Genomic DNA, 16,269 nt, shown 5'->3' on the forward strand with positions numbered 1-16,269 from the left:
TTGATCTTTGAGATTAAGAAAAGTGCTCATTTTTTCTACAAAGACTCAACATATTCTCATTTTTTAAAAAAATAATTAAATGTAATTAGGACATTTATAAAAAAAATGAAACTTCCTAATGAATGAGTATGAATGGGTGTCTCTCTGTCCTTTTTCAGTGTTTTAAAAGAACCATGACTTCATGACCTTTCCCTCTACTGATGTAGGTAGCCATCTTTCTCTGTCTTAGTGAATGATTTCATGAGTTGCTGGGGCTGAAAAATCATTCATCACCTCCTGGCCCACCTGATGAGCATCTCTGAACTTGGCTTAGCGCTTCTCAGATGAAAGATGTCCAGTCTGTTGCCAGGCCCATACTTGAAGCCTTTTCAGAGAGTAGGACCAGACCACGTGTGCATCCCCCACTGTGGTATAACTTTCGAGAACTCAGGACCACCTCTTCTGCCAGGGGATTCATCAGAGTAGGATTTCAGTTGATGAGCATTACATTAATGTAAAATGTATGTAAATTTTACTGACCTTATTATAATCTACAAAGATAGTAGATACATAAAAAAGAATTTTGGTAAAAAATGATAATACTACAAAATGTTTTTACTAAGGAAAAAATCCCAGTAATTTCAGGTTTTTTATTGTGAGTTTTTTTGAACTCTTACTTTCTATCTTGGAATCAATACTCAGTATTAGTCCCAGGGCTAGGCAATTGAGTTTAAGTGACTTCCTCAGGGTCACACAGCTAGGAAATGTCTGAGATCAGATTTCAATCCAGGACCTCCCATCTTTCAGACTGACTCTATTCATTGAGGCATCTAGTTGCCCCTTAATCCCAATAATCTAGACAACTATTTGAGTAAATGAAAAGTGAAATTGCCATTTCTTAAACAAAGCTTGTGTTTTATTAGTAAAGTCACCAATTACCATTATAAATTTCATAATAAAAAACCTAGATTCCAAAGATCATAGGTCCATATATTTGGATGATTTTAATGTTTATTTTTTAAACATTTGTTCTGCTCTCATCCAGTTAATCTTTAAATAAAAGATAGTTTGATCTATGATTGATTGATAGATTGATAGATAGAGCACCTACTAAGGATTTATTATGTCTCAGGCACTGTGCTAAGCACTGGGAATACAAACAAGTGAAAAAGAAAGAAAAGAAGAAAGAAAGAAGCAAAGAAGGAAGGAAGGAGGAAAGAAACAAAGAGGGAAGAAAGGAAAGAAAGAAGGAAGGAGGAAAGAGGGAAGGAAGAAGAGGGGAGAAGGATGAAGGGAGAAGGAAGGAAAGAGAGAGAGAGTGAAAGAGGGAAGGAGGGAAGGAAGGAAGGAAGGTAGGGAGGGAGGGAGGGAGGGAGGGAGGAAGGAGGAAAGAAACAAAGAGGGAAGAAAGGAAAGAAAGAAGGAAGGAGGAAAGAGGGAAGGAAGAAGAGGAGGGAAGGAAGGAGGGAGAAGGAAGGAAAGAGAGAGAAAGAGGGAAGGATGGAAGGAGGGAAGGAAGGAAGGAATGAAGGAAGGAAGGAAGGAAGGAATGAAGGAAGGAAGGAAGGTAGGAAGGAAGGAAGGAAGGAAGCCCTATTGTTTCCATGCTTATATTTCTAAAGAAAGAGAACAACACATGAAAGAGAACTCAAGGGGAGGCTGATACCTATATGAGGGCAAGGTGCAGCTGTCCAGAGTCAGGAGCAGAGCTGACAGAGAAGTGAGTTGCATCTGGCTCTGGAACTTCCTTCACCAGTGGTTCACAGTATGAACTCACCAAGGGGAAGAAGACACCGGTATCTCCAGGGTAAGAGGAAGCTAGGGGCAGAGGTGGAAACATCTAGAGATTCAGACATGCAAACAAAGCAACAAAATTTAAAAAAAAGATCACATGTTAAAACTGTATCTTTTAGTTATTTTAAAAATGTGCATGCTAACTTCAACAAATTAATAATAAAAACCAATTTTCTTTTGTTCCTAACTTCCTTTCTATTCCTCCTTTTCTTCCTTTCATTTTAGGGAGTATTTTAATGCTACAACTTTTCACATTTTGGTTCCCTCAGCCCTTAATGATTATCTAGTTCTATCCTTAAATCAGCTTTATTAGATTTTTCTTTTAATTTATGTTCTTCCATTTGCCCTCAAATTTGCAAGCTTCTTGCTTTAGGCATCTACATCCATCTACTCTCAATATGCCACTTTTCAGAATATCTCTTTTTCTCTCCCTCCTCCCTCCTTTCCCCTTGCTTCCTCCTGTCTTTTTTTCCCGTTCTCCTTTTCTTTCTCAGGTTTCCTAGGACCTTGAACATTCCTTCAGGGTGTTTTTTTTCCTTCCTTGACACTGTCTTATTTGTACATTGTACCAATATTGAAGTGGGGCTATCTGTGTGCAGAATCAATTTGTGTTCAGAATCTGCCACCATTTAAACCATTTTTATTTTAGGTCTACGATGGTCTGACTGCTGATGCTAATCTCCTGGCCAAGCTTTGTGGCAATGAGATACCGCCATTGATCCGCTCCAGTGGAGATAGTCTCTTGTTAAAACTGCAAACAGATGAGCAGCAGCAGGGTGGTGGTTTCTTAGCCAAATATCAGCAGAGTAAGTACCAGGGGTTTGGTGCTAGCCATGGAGTGGATGCCTGTGCTGAACTGAGATAGAAATAACCCATTAAGACCAATGTCCAAAGTCTGCTTATCCTCTTATTTATGGAATGAGATGAGATTGGCCTCATTTGAGAATAAAATGCTCATTCAACAAGTTTAATCTCATAAAATTAAAGAACATTCTGTGCCAGGGTTTTTGGAGAAGCCTTTTAAACATGGGTGATATAATAGGATTGTAGATACTGGAAGTTACTTCTGAGGGCATCTAGTCCAACCCCCTATTTTACAAATGAAAAAATTGGGTTGCAGAGAGGGTATATTTCCCCCCCAAATCACACAGTGAGAACAGCAATGATTTGAACCCTGATCCTCTATTTATAAATCTACTGTGTTTTACCCTCCCTCCCCTGGCAATGTCAAGTTAAAGCTGATCCTTTTACTACTTATTTTAAATCTTTTCTGTTTTCTTTTCTCTCTCTCTCTCTTTTTTTTTTTTGGTCTATAGCCTTAACACTAAAGTTCTCTGATTTTATGTTTCATTAAAAACTCAAAGATGTCCCCAAAGTCTTAATGCAGTTTTAAGCGAACAAAGTTTAAAACTACTCTTAAGACTTTCAGGACAGCCTGTTTTCAAGAGGTCTGTATTTCCTTTGTTGTGTTTTATTTTAAACAAATACATTCTATCAAGCCACTAATTGTTTTTTAACTCCTAGAAACATTTTATCTGTACTCCCAGAATTACCACAATTATAATAATCATATCTTTGATTGTAGGGTACAACACTAAAGGCCATTACCTAAATGGAGTATTTTTTTTTAGTTTTTAATGTGAATTTTTAATTCTCTGGAGTCAGATTTACTTAATGGATTTCTGATTAAAAAAAAAAACACTTTAATCCAGGGTATCACATACATTTTCATGACTATCTTGAAAAGTGAATTGAATTTTTAATTGAATTGAATGTTTAAATTTTAATTGAATTGAATGTTTAAAGAAAATTCACCGGACCTCCAAATACATATGACTGAAAACTCAATGAAAAAAAAAAGAAAGAAAATCCCCCTTCTAGATTTCTGGTTTTTATTGTAGCTCACTACTATGAAAGACATGATCACACTGTTTCTGGGAACTCTGGAAAATGCAGATAAGAAAAGCATGGAAACTCAAGTTCATTGACATCCATGAAGATTGCCTGTCTTCTTTTCTTCATTTTGACTGAATTGGTCAGCCCTTCATAGAAACCACATTGTCTTTTAATGTGTTCCTTCTAGACCTCAAAGGCTATCAGTCTGAAGATGTTTCATGTTGAAAGGAGTAAAAAATAAGTCACAGGGATCTACATCTGGATTTATCCTAATTATGGAAATATAAAATATAGAAATATAATTATAGAAATGTAGAAATTTAAGTTCCCTACCACACCGAAAAACTTTCCTTTTGGTGTTCTTTCTAACTACACAAAGCTCAGAGAATAGTCTGAAATGAGTATTTTGAAGTTTTTGAAAATATTCTAAAATTATCTAGTGTAAAGAAAATCTTGAGTTTCCTTTATTTATGCCCTGTTCTCTCACTATAGCCATGTTGGGGGGTGGGTATGACATAGCCTAGTGTCAAAGACAGAGGCTGTATATGGTAAAGTCTTCTGTTATTTCAAGAAAAAAAGCCTCCTTGTATGGGTGTCATCATGGACCTGTGCTATTGTAATTCCAGCTGATAACAGCACGTTACAAGGTCATATTCTGTATGTTAGCACTAATAAAGCTAGCTGGCAATCTGGTTTGCTTGCTTAGCAGTTAGAAAAAAACTTGTCTAAAAGTGACCTAAATCACATTGAAAATCATAATCTGAGTGTAAGTTTTTCAGAAAAACTTCTTGGAATTTTAGAAGTTTTATTGATATTTATTCTTAATAATATAGGAATCTGCAGAAATTGAATTCATTTGGCAGGGCTAAATCTGAGATCCCTTTGAACCCTGGGTTTTAGTTGCATGTTGATTTGTTACTCAAAACTTAAGATTATAAATGAACAGATAATTTCCCCCCGTTTCTGCACCAGCCTGTGCTTAACTCCAGCTTCAAGGTGAACTGCCCCACTCATTATCTGCTTGTTTCTCTGGGGCTATTCACTCATCATGTCGCTCTTTCAAAATCCATTTTTTTCCCCTGGCATCTGATTTGTCTTTTATCCTGTGTATGCACCAAATCATTATCCATCCAGGGACAGAGAGGGGAAGAGCAGTGGTAATAATTCATTTTTATGTAAGTGATAGTTTCTGGACAGCAAATTCAGGGCATGCCAGCAAGAGAAATTTAGTATAATTTGCTATCGGAACTTGAAGGTCTTTAGAGAAAAAAGGCTTTCCTAATAAGAAATGAAGACAAGCCCTCGTTCAGGAATTCAGGACATTTTTGCCCCTTTCTTCCATGTTTCCCCATTGACCAGCTGGGTATATGCAAACCACCTATTTAATAGTAACGAACTAGAAATGGTCCATTTACACAAAACAATAAAATCACAGATTGCAGATTCTTTGGCTTCCAAAACAGATTTTAACAGGAATGGTTGAGGGATGGCTCTGGAATCATGAGTTTAAAAAGGCTGCAGTCATTTCTGTTATTGGCTTGCATGGTCCTAATTGCCTGTAGCCCCAAAAGCCCATCGATGGAAGCCTGGAAATTAATATCAGAGAAACAGGGTTGTAGTGAGAGTGTATGCATTTTTAACAGTGAAAACATTTTGTGATCAGTAGTGCGTTTGTTACCTTTACTCTATTGAAACTTGACAATAAAGAGAAGATGGAGAAAGCCTCCTTGGACCAATGGCCTTGGTTACAACTAAGCAACTCAACAGAACCTGCAGAATGTTCTGTGCCCCAGACTCATCCATGGTTTTGCTGGAGGCTTCATTTTTAAAAATTCAGATTCTATATTAGAATATATATTTTTGTCTTCTTGTCTCCCTTTGTTGCCTTTTCTTCCCTTTCTTTCCTTTGGTTTTCAGTTTGACCACTAAAAAGATGATTCATTCCATTATTAAGAATTTCACATTGACGTGACAGTCTTTGACAAAGTCACATAATGACCTTCAGTTTTTAGCGCCACTTGTGTAGCATCTTGTGTTGTCGGAGTGTTTGGATTAGAGCTCAGCATTTCTATTTCTGCATAATGGTGGTGCTTAATCTCAAGTCTGTGAACTTGAAAAAAAAGTGAATGATTTCATCATAAATCGTGTCCTTTGTAATCCTAAATATTTGTGCATTTAAAAACATTATTATGTGAAGAGATCCTCATGATCTCCCAAAGGGTCCAGGACACCCTCACAAAAAGGTTAGGCTTGGAAAACTTGCTAGAGAATTTCCAAGATTGGGAAAGCTGAAACTCGGGGTAATGAATTCACTTCTCCAAGTCAGTAAGTCATAGAGATCAAAGAAGAGGGTTAAGTTCCTCTAACTATCTCCCAATACTGTTGAATTTAAAGCATAAATCAATGTGCTTCTTTAATTCTGAAAGGGACTTTAAAAACTATTCAGAGCTCATTTAAAGCCAACTCTTCATGTTTTATTCTGACAGGGGAACTTTATGTTGTAAAAATGTCATGCCAAGTATTTATTAAAAAGCTATAAAATACAGATGTTTCCTTGGAAAGAGAACTGCCATATACATATCTTGATGTAATTAAATGAGGTATGAATATATGAATGTATGTGATTAAGAAACACATGGTGCTAGCTACTCGTCATTATTTTTCCAGCTTGCCAGGATGTGGTGATTGCCAATCTTTCTTATGGCATCCTAGAAAGCATAAATTATCCAAATCCCTATTTTGGAAATCAGCGTTGCAACTGGACCATCCAAGTAACAGCTGGCAACACAATAAACTATACTTTTTCAGCATTTGAACTGGAAGATCATAGAAACTGTTCTGTGGAATATTTAGAGGTAGGTAACTCTAGGTAAGCCATTAACTCTCCAAGTATATGAATCAGACTCAGTGGATAGTGCCTGACCCAGAGATGGGAGGTCCTGGGTTCGAAGCTGTTCCCAGATATTTCCTAGTTGTGTGACCCTGGGCAAGTCATTTAACCCCCATTGCCTAGCCCTTACTCTTCTTCTGCCTTGGAACCAATACACAGTATTGATTCTAAGATGGAAGGTAACAGTTTAAAAACAAAAGCTTGTGAATCAGAGGTGTTGCAGTAAATAGAACACTGTGCTTGGAATTAGGAAAACCTGAGTTTAAACCTGGCCTCAGACATTTACTAGCTATATGATCCTGGGCAATATCATTTAACCTCCATCTACCTCAGTTTCCTCAGCTGTCAAATGGAATTAATAATAGCACCTTCTTCCCAGGGTTGTTGTGCTATTCAAATGATTTATATATTTTTATTATTATATATTATTTTATTACATTTATTTATTATATATTATTATTATATTTTGCAAATATAATTTGCAAGATGTTTAGCACAATGTCTGCTACATAATAGGCATTTAGTAAATGCTTGTTCCCTTCCTTCCTTCCTTCCTTCCTTCCTTCCTTCCTTCCTTCCTTCCTTCCTTCCTTCCTTCCTTCCTTCCTTCCTTCCTTCCTTCCTTCCTTCCTTCCTTCTTTCCTTCCTTCCTTCCTTCCTTCCTTCCTTCCTTCCTTCCTTCCTTCCTTCCTTCCTTCCTTCCTTCCTTCCTTCCTGTGAACTATATGAAAGTTGAGACCATTAGTTTTTAGAATCCCAAAAAGTATCTGACACAGAGTAGATGCTTAACAAATGTTTGTGGATTCATTTTTTGATGGGTAGAATTGATGAATCTTCATTGTTTCAGAGTCTGAGAGACATCAGTAGCTACTTGATCCAATCTAGGCTACCCAAAAGAATTCTCACTGTAAGATACCCAACAAGGAATTCAACAGCCCTTGCTTGGAGATCTCCAGTAAGGGAGAATACACTGTGCTTCCACATTTGGAGAGCTTTAGTTATTAGGAAATCAAACGTTGCTTCCATTCATTGCCCCTGCTTCTGCCTTCTGGGGTCAAATAAAGAAAGACTTCTTCCAGTTTCTTCTTCCATTTTCATAGCTTTTCAAGCGCTTGAACACAGCTCTCACATGCCATTGAGTCCTTTCTTCTCCAGACTAAATATTTCCATTTCCTTTAAATGTTCCTCATATGATATAAATGGAGAGATAAGTACTTATAAAAAACATGTGCAACATAATATCAAATTAAAAATTAATATATATGTATACATAAAATATTTAAATACCAGGCGCTTTGGGAGGGAAGACACTAACATTTGTGGGCATCAGGAAAGACTTTGTGCAGAAGATGACTCCTGAGCTAGAGAGGGACTTTGGTGTGGACATAAAGAGGGAGAACCTTCCAGTTATGGTGGACAGCCAGTGCAGGGGAGCTGAACTGAGATGTGTGAGGCACAGACAGAAGGGCAGTTCATTGTATTGCATTGTGGGGAGGAGGATTAATGTCTAAGGAAGAAGAGAAGGTAGGTGGGGGTCAGGTTTTAAAGGGTTTTAAGAGCTACAGAGAGCTTTGTATTTTATTCTGGAGGCAATCAGAAGCCACTGGAGTCTACCTGGTCAGATCTGTGCGTCCACTGGCCACAGTGTGGCGGATGGACTGGAGTGGGGAGAGACTTGTGATGAGGAATGCAGTGAAGAGGCTTTTTAAATAATCTAACTGAGAGATGATGAAGGATAGATGAAAATGGAGAGAAAAGGTAGGATTTGAGAGATGTTGTGAAAGTACAAATAGCTAAGATTTGGCAAGTGATTGGCTATATGAAGCACTGGAGAATGAGGAATGCAGGATATGGACAAGATTATGAACTGACAAGTTTGGAAGAGGAGCACTTTTACGGAGAAACATAATGAGTTGACTTTTAGTCCTTCTGGGTTTAAGGTGTCTAATAATTTATAATAGGTAAGGAAGGAAAGGTATATTCAGGTAGATTCTCTAAATTTTTTCCTATGACATCTGGAGTATTGGGTTTTGTTCTGGGCACCACTTTTTGAGAAGGACATTGATAGATTAAAGCATGTACAGAGGAGGGTGGCTACAAGAATGATGCCAGGTTTCAAAATGCTATATAAGGACCTTCTGAAAGAACTCAATAAAAAATTCATTATCCTTCTACTGTAGATGAGGCATTCTGATAGATACTAGGAATATCAACATTATATTATACAAAGTCTCTTTTTAAAAAATAATTATTTATTTTTAACATTTTTTTAAAATTGAGTTCCAGATTTTTTCCTTTCCTCCAGCCCCTCCCTCACCCCCTGGGAAAGCAAACAATAACAAATTATACATGTGCAATAATGCAAAACATTTCCATATTAGACATGCTGCAAGAAAGCAAGAAAATAATGTTTTAAAAGTATACTTCAATTCGTCCTCAGAATTCATCAGTTCATCTGTATCTTTCTCTGGACGGAGACAGCATTTTTCATCATGAATCCTTTGTAATTGCCTTAGATTATTGTATTAATAATCAGAGTAGATAAATCTTTCACAGTAGATCTTCATTATAATATTACTGTTACTGTGGACCATGATCTCCTGGTTTTATTCACTTCATTCTGCATCAATTCACATAGTTTTTTTCTGAAGCCATCCCCTTACCATTTCTTATGGCACAATATTTTTCCATCACAAGTATGTACCACAACTTGTTCAGCCATTCCCCAATTGATGGACATGTCCTCCATGCCCCATTCTTTGCCATCATATACACAAGAAAACTGTTATAATTATTTTTGCATATATAGATCCTTTTCTTTAATCTATTTGGAATATAGATCTAGTAGTGATTTTGCTGAGTCAAAGGGTGTGCATAGTTTTATAGTCCTTTGGGCATAGGTCCAAATTGTTCTCCAGAATAATTGAACTAGTTCACAACTCCACCAGCAGGGTATTTGTGTCCCTATTTTTCCATATTCCCTCCAGCATTTGTCATTTTACTTTTCTACCATCTTAGCCAATCTGATAGGTATGGTGTAGAAGTACCTCAGAGCTGTTTTAATTTTCATTTATATAATCATGAATGATTTAGGATATTTTTTCACATAACAAAAGACAACTTTTATTTTTTTTCTGAGAACTATTTATCAATTGTCTAATGATTTATTGTCTTATAAATTTGACATGGTTCTTTATATATTTGAGAAATGAGACCTTTATTAGAGGAACTTGCTGTAACATTTTCCTCTAGTTTCTCATTTTCCTTCTAATTTCACCTATATTGGTTTTGTTTGTGCAAAACCTTTTTAATTTCACATGATCATACTGATCTATTTTATTTCCCATAATCCTTTCTATTTCTTATTTGGTCTCCCTTATCCACACTATCAGGTAGAATTTTCAATGCTCTAATTAGCTTATGGTATCATAAATCCTTTTCTCAAGGAGCTTCCACTATAATGAGGGGAGAGACATGTACATCACCAAAAAATAAAACACAAAATGAAATAAGTGGGAAGGAGAACCTCAGACCAAGTACTTTAGAGAGACAGACAGAAGTAGAGACAGATAGAGAAAGAAGTAGACTTTAACTGCCTGGGGCCAAAAACTAGTAGAAATGGATGGAAGTAACTAGGAGGCTTATTGGTGACTCAAAGATTTGGGACAAATTGTCTCCTAAAGTAGTCAGTTTCTCATGACTCTAGATGTTTAAGCCAAGGATGACTTCATTCATTCATTAAATGAGAAAAATGATTGAGCACTTACTATGTGTAAGTCATTATCCAGACATGAAGCACATACAAAGCTAACTAATACAAAAGGGACAGTAATTTAATAAAGGTGCTAGGCAAATAAAGAACTCGGCAGGATTTGTGAAGGCATTCGTAATGGAAGCCTAAAATTGAATCGGCAGACCTGTCAATGCTGAATTTGTCAGCACAGGGAATAGGATTTAGCATCAGTGGAAACTTAGTTGGCTTCACGCAAGTTCTCTTCTAACCCAGTTTTCTTTTCTTGAAGGTGTCTGCTAGGTAAACCTCTTCCTTCTTCTGCTGGTCCAGCATCACACGCTGCTCATTTTCACTCGGAAGGGAGGATAAAATTAGATTCAATCATAATCAACTGTTTTGAAGACCCTTTAGCTCAGCAAAAAAGACCATTATTCACAAAAGTCTGTGTTTGCTCCATCTTGAATTACCAATGCCACTCTTCCCTTCCCAACCATTTTGGATCCTTTTCTATGCTATTCTATTCATTTCCCTGAACAAAAATGATAGCAGTCCCATTCAGAGTCCCTGCCACTGACCAGAAGGGCATTGTGGTTCACACATGGAATGATTCTGTTCTGAGGATTTTTAGGGTTGAAGCTTTCAATCCTTTCATTTCATCTCCTTTCAAGGAAGTGGGAAAGAGCTTCAAGTACAGCAAGATTCCAGAGCCATAGAATCATATCCTTTCTCTCCACCAGCAGGGAGGAATCCTTCAGCTCCCAAACTTGCTGGTATTTAGTCAACAAGCTGACCTTGCCCTCTTTGCCTCCCACATGAGACCAAGTAGGAAGAGGCCAAGAGTTTCCATCTTTCACTTCCTTTCTGCTTACTCTTCCTCATTCTCAGTAGAATATAAGTTGATGCCACCTTGGAGAAGCCAGGCACCTCCTCTAAGCCACAAAACCTCTGGTTTCCATATTCACTAGCAGGGCTGAAAATGAGGCTCCTTTGTTATGCCCTATATGATCGTAGGATGGGTAGTTTTATGTGTACATGAAACAGTGTGGCCCAGGCAGAGGAGCTCTGGACTTTTCCATTCAAAGAAATATTAGAGGTGCTACTGCCTACTTCACTTTATGTTTATATTCTGTCCCCCAACAGTGAGCATGTGGCAGTACTCCGTATTCTGAATGTGCACTAAAAGAATTGCTTCTGTGCTTCTCCTTTATGTGACTATCTATCATGAATATAATTCTAAGACAATGCTAATTCAGATGTACAATATGCATGAGTATATAGTTCTGTGAGCTATAATCTCATGCTTTCATCAATCTTATGAGTAATTTAATTCCTAAAACATCAGATTAAAAAAATACAAGCTAATATTTTACCCTTAAACCATACTAGATGTAGGAAAGGGTCTTCATGGTGGAAGGAAATCTCCATTAATTAGGATTTTTCAGGGAAAACCAACCTTCCTGAGCAATTCACCCTGCGCAAATGATCTAGTCATTTCTATCCCAGGTATAATTGCCTGAACATTTATTTTTAGGATGTCCTTATAACCCAATACCAAAATAATTTATTAATGGAGAATTGCTCTAATAAGAATTACCATGATAAGGATCAGCAAGATAAATAGGAATTACTTTGAGATTAATTCTCCATTAATAAGAAAAGCTAAGGGAAAACCAAAAAAAAAAAAGAAAAGAAAAGAAAAAGAGGTGGGAAAGAAGACTAAAACATTTTTAATTCATGCTGTTGCAAATTAACTGTATTTTGAATAATAGCCTTTTAATGGACTAATATGCTTCAGATATTTCTGTGATGCTAAAAAAAAGGGTTGTAATAAAAGACAGCATAAATATTGTAGGAGGTCAGCTGATCATCTCTTCTCCTGAAGTATGAAAAAATTCTGAGGCTGAACAGGAAAATCGCCAAGTAACATTTGCATGGCAGAAATCCACTGATAGTATACTTAGTACTCTCTCTACAGATCCCCCAAACTGAAGTTTTTCTTTGTAAATGAATATGAACCTCTTTTTGTGCTTCTTTTTCTTAAATATTTTATTTAATTGATTAATTTGGAGTATTTTTCCAGGATTACAAAAATCGTGTTCTTTTCCTCTTCTCCCCCTTAACCAATGCACAATTCCATGGGTTTTACATGTGTCATTGATCAAGACCTATTTCCATATTATTGATATTTGCACTAGGGTGATCATTTAGAGTTTGTAACCCCAATCATATCCCCAGTTCATTTGGAAGAACAAAAAATCAAGAATATCAAGGGAAATATTGAAAAAAAATGTGAAGGAAGGTGGCCTTGCAGTACCAGACCTCAAACTATACTCTAAAGCAGTGGTCATCAAAACCATATGGCACTGGCTAAGAGACAGAAAGGAGGATCAGTGGAATAGTCTTTGTGCTTCTAAATATGAATTATCTGTAGAAAACAGAAATGAAAATATCTGAATAGGAATGAAACTCAGTAAGTACAGAGAGATGTTAGCTTGAGTACTGATCATGTGGTCTGTGTTTGAAGCAAACCTCAGATTCAGAAGGGTACTAAGCAACTGGGAATGATGTCTTGGTTGGTTTTCTTGCTGACATGCGAGGCCCAGAGTCAGTGACTAATTGTTTATTTTTAGTTTGGTATTGCATGTTTTCTGCTTTTTGGCCCCACCCTGCCAGCACACACTAATGTGACTTTTCCCTTGCCTTTGGGAAAACTGGTGCCTCTTTGAGGGGCTGCAAGACTAATGGATGGTGATGTCTGTGGGTAGCAAAGATAAACTTAGAAAGTTTTCCCTTTGGGCTTGCTTTATTCTGGTTGACCAGGGGGACCCCTCCAGCTCACTTGGGTGCTGTTGGAAGAACAGATTTTACAATTGTTAAATGAAAAAAAATGTCCTTGTGCTTAAAAACAGATATAAAGCTCTTCCAATTTAAACAAATCTAAGGAAATTTTTTGCTGAAGCACTCCAAATCAGACTTGAAATGATTGTTACAGTCTAGTAGCCCTAACAGTTATGTAGACATACTTGAAGTGGTGAGTGCCAGGAGAGAGACTTCTCCTGGGGGTGTAAAACACACAGGAAGTCAGAAGATAGACTTCCTTATCCCAGTTCTGTTACTAACTGGATAGGTGACTTCAGACAAGTGATTTCCTTTCTATGGAGATTAGTTTCCTCATTTATAAAGTCAGGAGTTTGAACAAAATGAATAAATGAATGAACAAACAAAGCATTTATTAATCACTTACTAAATGCAAAGCAGCAGATTTACAAGTGGAAAAGTAAAATAAGCCTTGTTCTCAGGGAGCTCCCATTCTAATGATCCCTGTCAGTGACTTCCATCTTTAATGGGTCCCTGTTTTGAGATGGTTTTAATTTATGCTGTCTGTGTTTCTCTCTATCCTCTTCATGTTTTCTCTTCTTTCCCAGTTAGCTAAGTTGCTTGGATCTGAGGATCATGGAAGAGGAAGAGGAGGGTGAGGAGGAGGCATCACCATCATGGAATTTAATTAGCTTAGACATGAAAAGCCCTCCCAAGCTCCTGCTAGTACCTCACCCAGGCAAAGCATGCAATGCCTTTTCCTAGAAGACACTATTTTTAAAAATCCCACAACATTTCTCTCCATTTCTATCCTTGATATGTAAGATATTTAGATTTCGTGAGCAGAAAACATGTTGATCAGGGGAGAAGTATCCCTCCAAAATACTTTGGGGGATTGGTCCTGGTTGTCACAGCAGCACATTTTAAAAGATGATATTCTATTCTGTCTTCTACTTAATTGGGGGGATTCTTTGATTGTTTTACCTGCTAGGATTGATTTCTGTGAACCATGGGAGGTGAACTGTTTCATCTAGTATACTCTGTGGTTTAAGTTGTCCTGCTGCATCAGACAACCTCTGATCTGATATTTTCTCCCCACCCCTGCCCCACATCTTCTTTTTTTGGTATTGTTGAAATTTTTATTTAATTAGTCAATATAAAACATTATTCCTTGGTTACAAGAATCATATTCTTTCCCTCGCCTCCCCCCACCCCTTCCGGTAGTTGATGTGCAAATCCACTGTGTTTTACATGTGTCCGTGATCAGAACCTATTTCCATGTTGTTGGTGTTTGCATTAGGATGTTCATTTAGAGTCTACATCCCCAATCATATCCCCCTCAACCCATGTAATCAAGCAGTTATTTTTCTTCTGTGTTTCTACTTCCACAGTTTTTCCTCTGAATGTGGATAGTGTTCTTTCTCGTAGATCCCTTCGGGTTGGTCAGGATCACTGTATTGCCACTAATGGAGAAGTCTATTACATTCGATTGTACCACAGTGTATCAGTCTCTGTGTACAATGTTCTCCTGGTTCTGCTCCTCTCACTCTGCATCACTTCCTGGAGGTTGTTCCAGTTCACATGGAATTCCTCCACTTTATTATTCCTTTGAGCACAATAGTATTCCATCACCAACATATACCACAATTTGTTCAGCCATTCCCCAATTGAAGGGCATCCCCTCATTTTTCAACTTTTTTGAAACCACAAAGAACACAGCTATGAATATTCTTGTACAAGTCTTTTTCCTTATTATCTCTTTGGGGCATAAACCCAGCAATGCTTTGGCTGGATCAAAGGGCAGACAGTCTTTTATCACCCTTTGGGCATAGTTCCAAATTGCCCTCCAGAATAGTTGGATCAATTCACAACTCTACCAGCAATGCATTAATGTCCCAATTTTGCCACATCCCCTCCAGCATTCATTACTTTCCATTGCTGTCATGTTAACGAATCTGCTAGGTGTGAGGTGATACCTCAGAGTTGTTTTGATTTACATCTCTCTGATTATAAGAGATTTAGAACACTTTTTCATGTGCTTATTAATAGTTTTGATTTCATTATCTGAAAATTGCCTATTCATCTCCCTTGTCCATTTATCAATTGGAAAATGGCTTATTTTTTGTACAATTGATTTAGCTCTTTATAAATGTGAGTAATTAGACCTTTGTCAGAGGTTTTTGTTATGAAGATTGTTTCCTACTTTGTTGCTTCCCTTCTAATTTTGGTTGCATTGGTTTTGTTTGCACAAACCCTTTTTAATTTAATGTAATCAAAATTATTTATTTTACATTTTGTAATTTTTTTAACTCTTGCTTGGTCTTAAAGTCTTTCCTTTCCCAAAGATCTGACATTTATACTATTCGTGTTCACCCAATTTACTTATAGTTTCCTTCTTTATATTCAGGTCATTCACGCATTCTGAGTCTATCTTGGTGTAGGGTATGAGATGTTGATCCAACCCCAATATCTCCCAGCCTGTTTTCTAATTTTCTCAGCAGTTTTTATCAAATAGTAGATTTTGGTCCCAAAAGCTGGAATCTTTGGGTTTATCATAGACTGTCTTGCGGAGGCCACTTACCCCACGTCTATTCCACTGATCCTCCTTTTAATCTCTTAGCCAGTACCATATTGTTTTGATGACCACTGCTTTATAGTATAGTTTGAAATATGGAACTGCAAGACCACCTTCCTTCGTATTTTTTCATGATTTCCCTGGATATCCTTGATCTTATGTTCTTCCAAATGAACTTTGTTATGTTTTTTTTCTAATTCAGTAAAAATGTTTTTTGTTAGTTCAATGGATATAGCACTACATAAGTAAATAAGTTTGGGTAGGATGGTCATCTTTACTATGTTAGTTTGTTCTACCCATCAGCAGTTAATATTTTTCCAATTGTTTTGATCTAGTTTTAATTGTGTGGAAAGTGTTTTGTAGTTGTTTTCATATAGTTCCTGTGTTTGTCTCAGCAGATAGATTCCCAAGTATTTTATATTGTCTAGGGTGATTTTAAAGGGAATTTCTCTTTCTAATTCTTGCTGCTGAGATGTGTTGGAGATATATAGAAATGCTGATGACTTATACGGGCTTATTTTGTATCCTGCAACTTTGCTAAAGTTGTTGATTATTTCCACTAGCTCTTTAGTTGATTTTCTAGGA

The 16,269-nt window shown here is 37.0% G+C and overlaps 1 protein-coding gene across 1 annotated transcript in view; it reads left to right on the top strand.

The window, feature by feature from the left end:
• CUBN (cubilin) overlaps window positions 1-16,269 on the top strand; it is a 299,720-nt gene that overhangs the window by 90,006 nt on the left and 193,445 nt on the right. The window contains exons 26-27 of the mRNA XM_001377343.4: window positions 2,423-2,579; window positions 6,337-6,524. Coding sequence (XP_001377380.2) covers window positions 2,423-2,579; window positions 6,337-6,524 — 345 coding nt within the window. The remainder of the gene's footprint in view (window positions 1-2,422; window positions 2,580-6,336; window positions 6,525-16,269) is intronic.

The sequence above is a fragment of the Monodelphis domestica genome, chromosome 5, assembly GCF_027887165.1.
Source record: "Monodelphis domestica isolate mMonDom1 chromosome 5, mMonDom1.pri, whole genome shotgun sequence".
NCBI classification, from domain to species: domain Eukaryota; kingdom Metazoa; phylum Chordata; class Mammalia; order Didelphimorphia; family Didelphidae; genus Monodelphis; species Monodelphis domestica.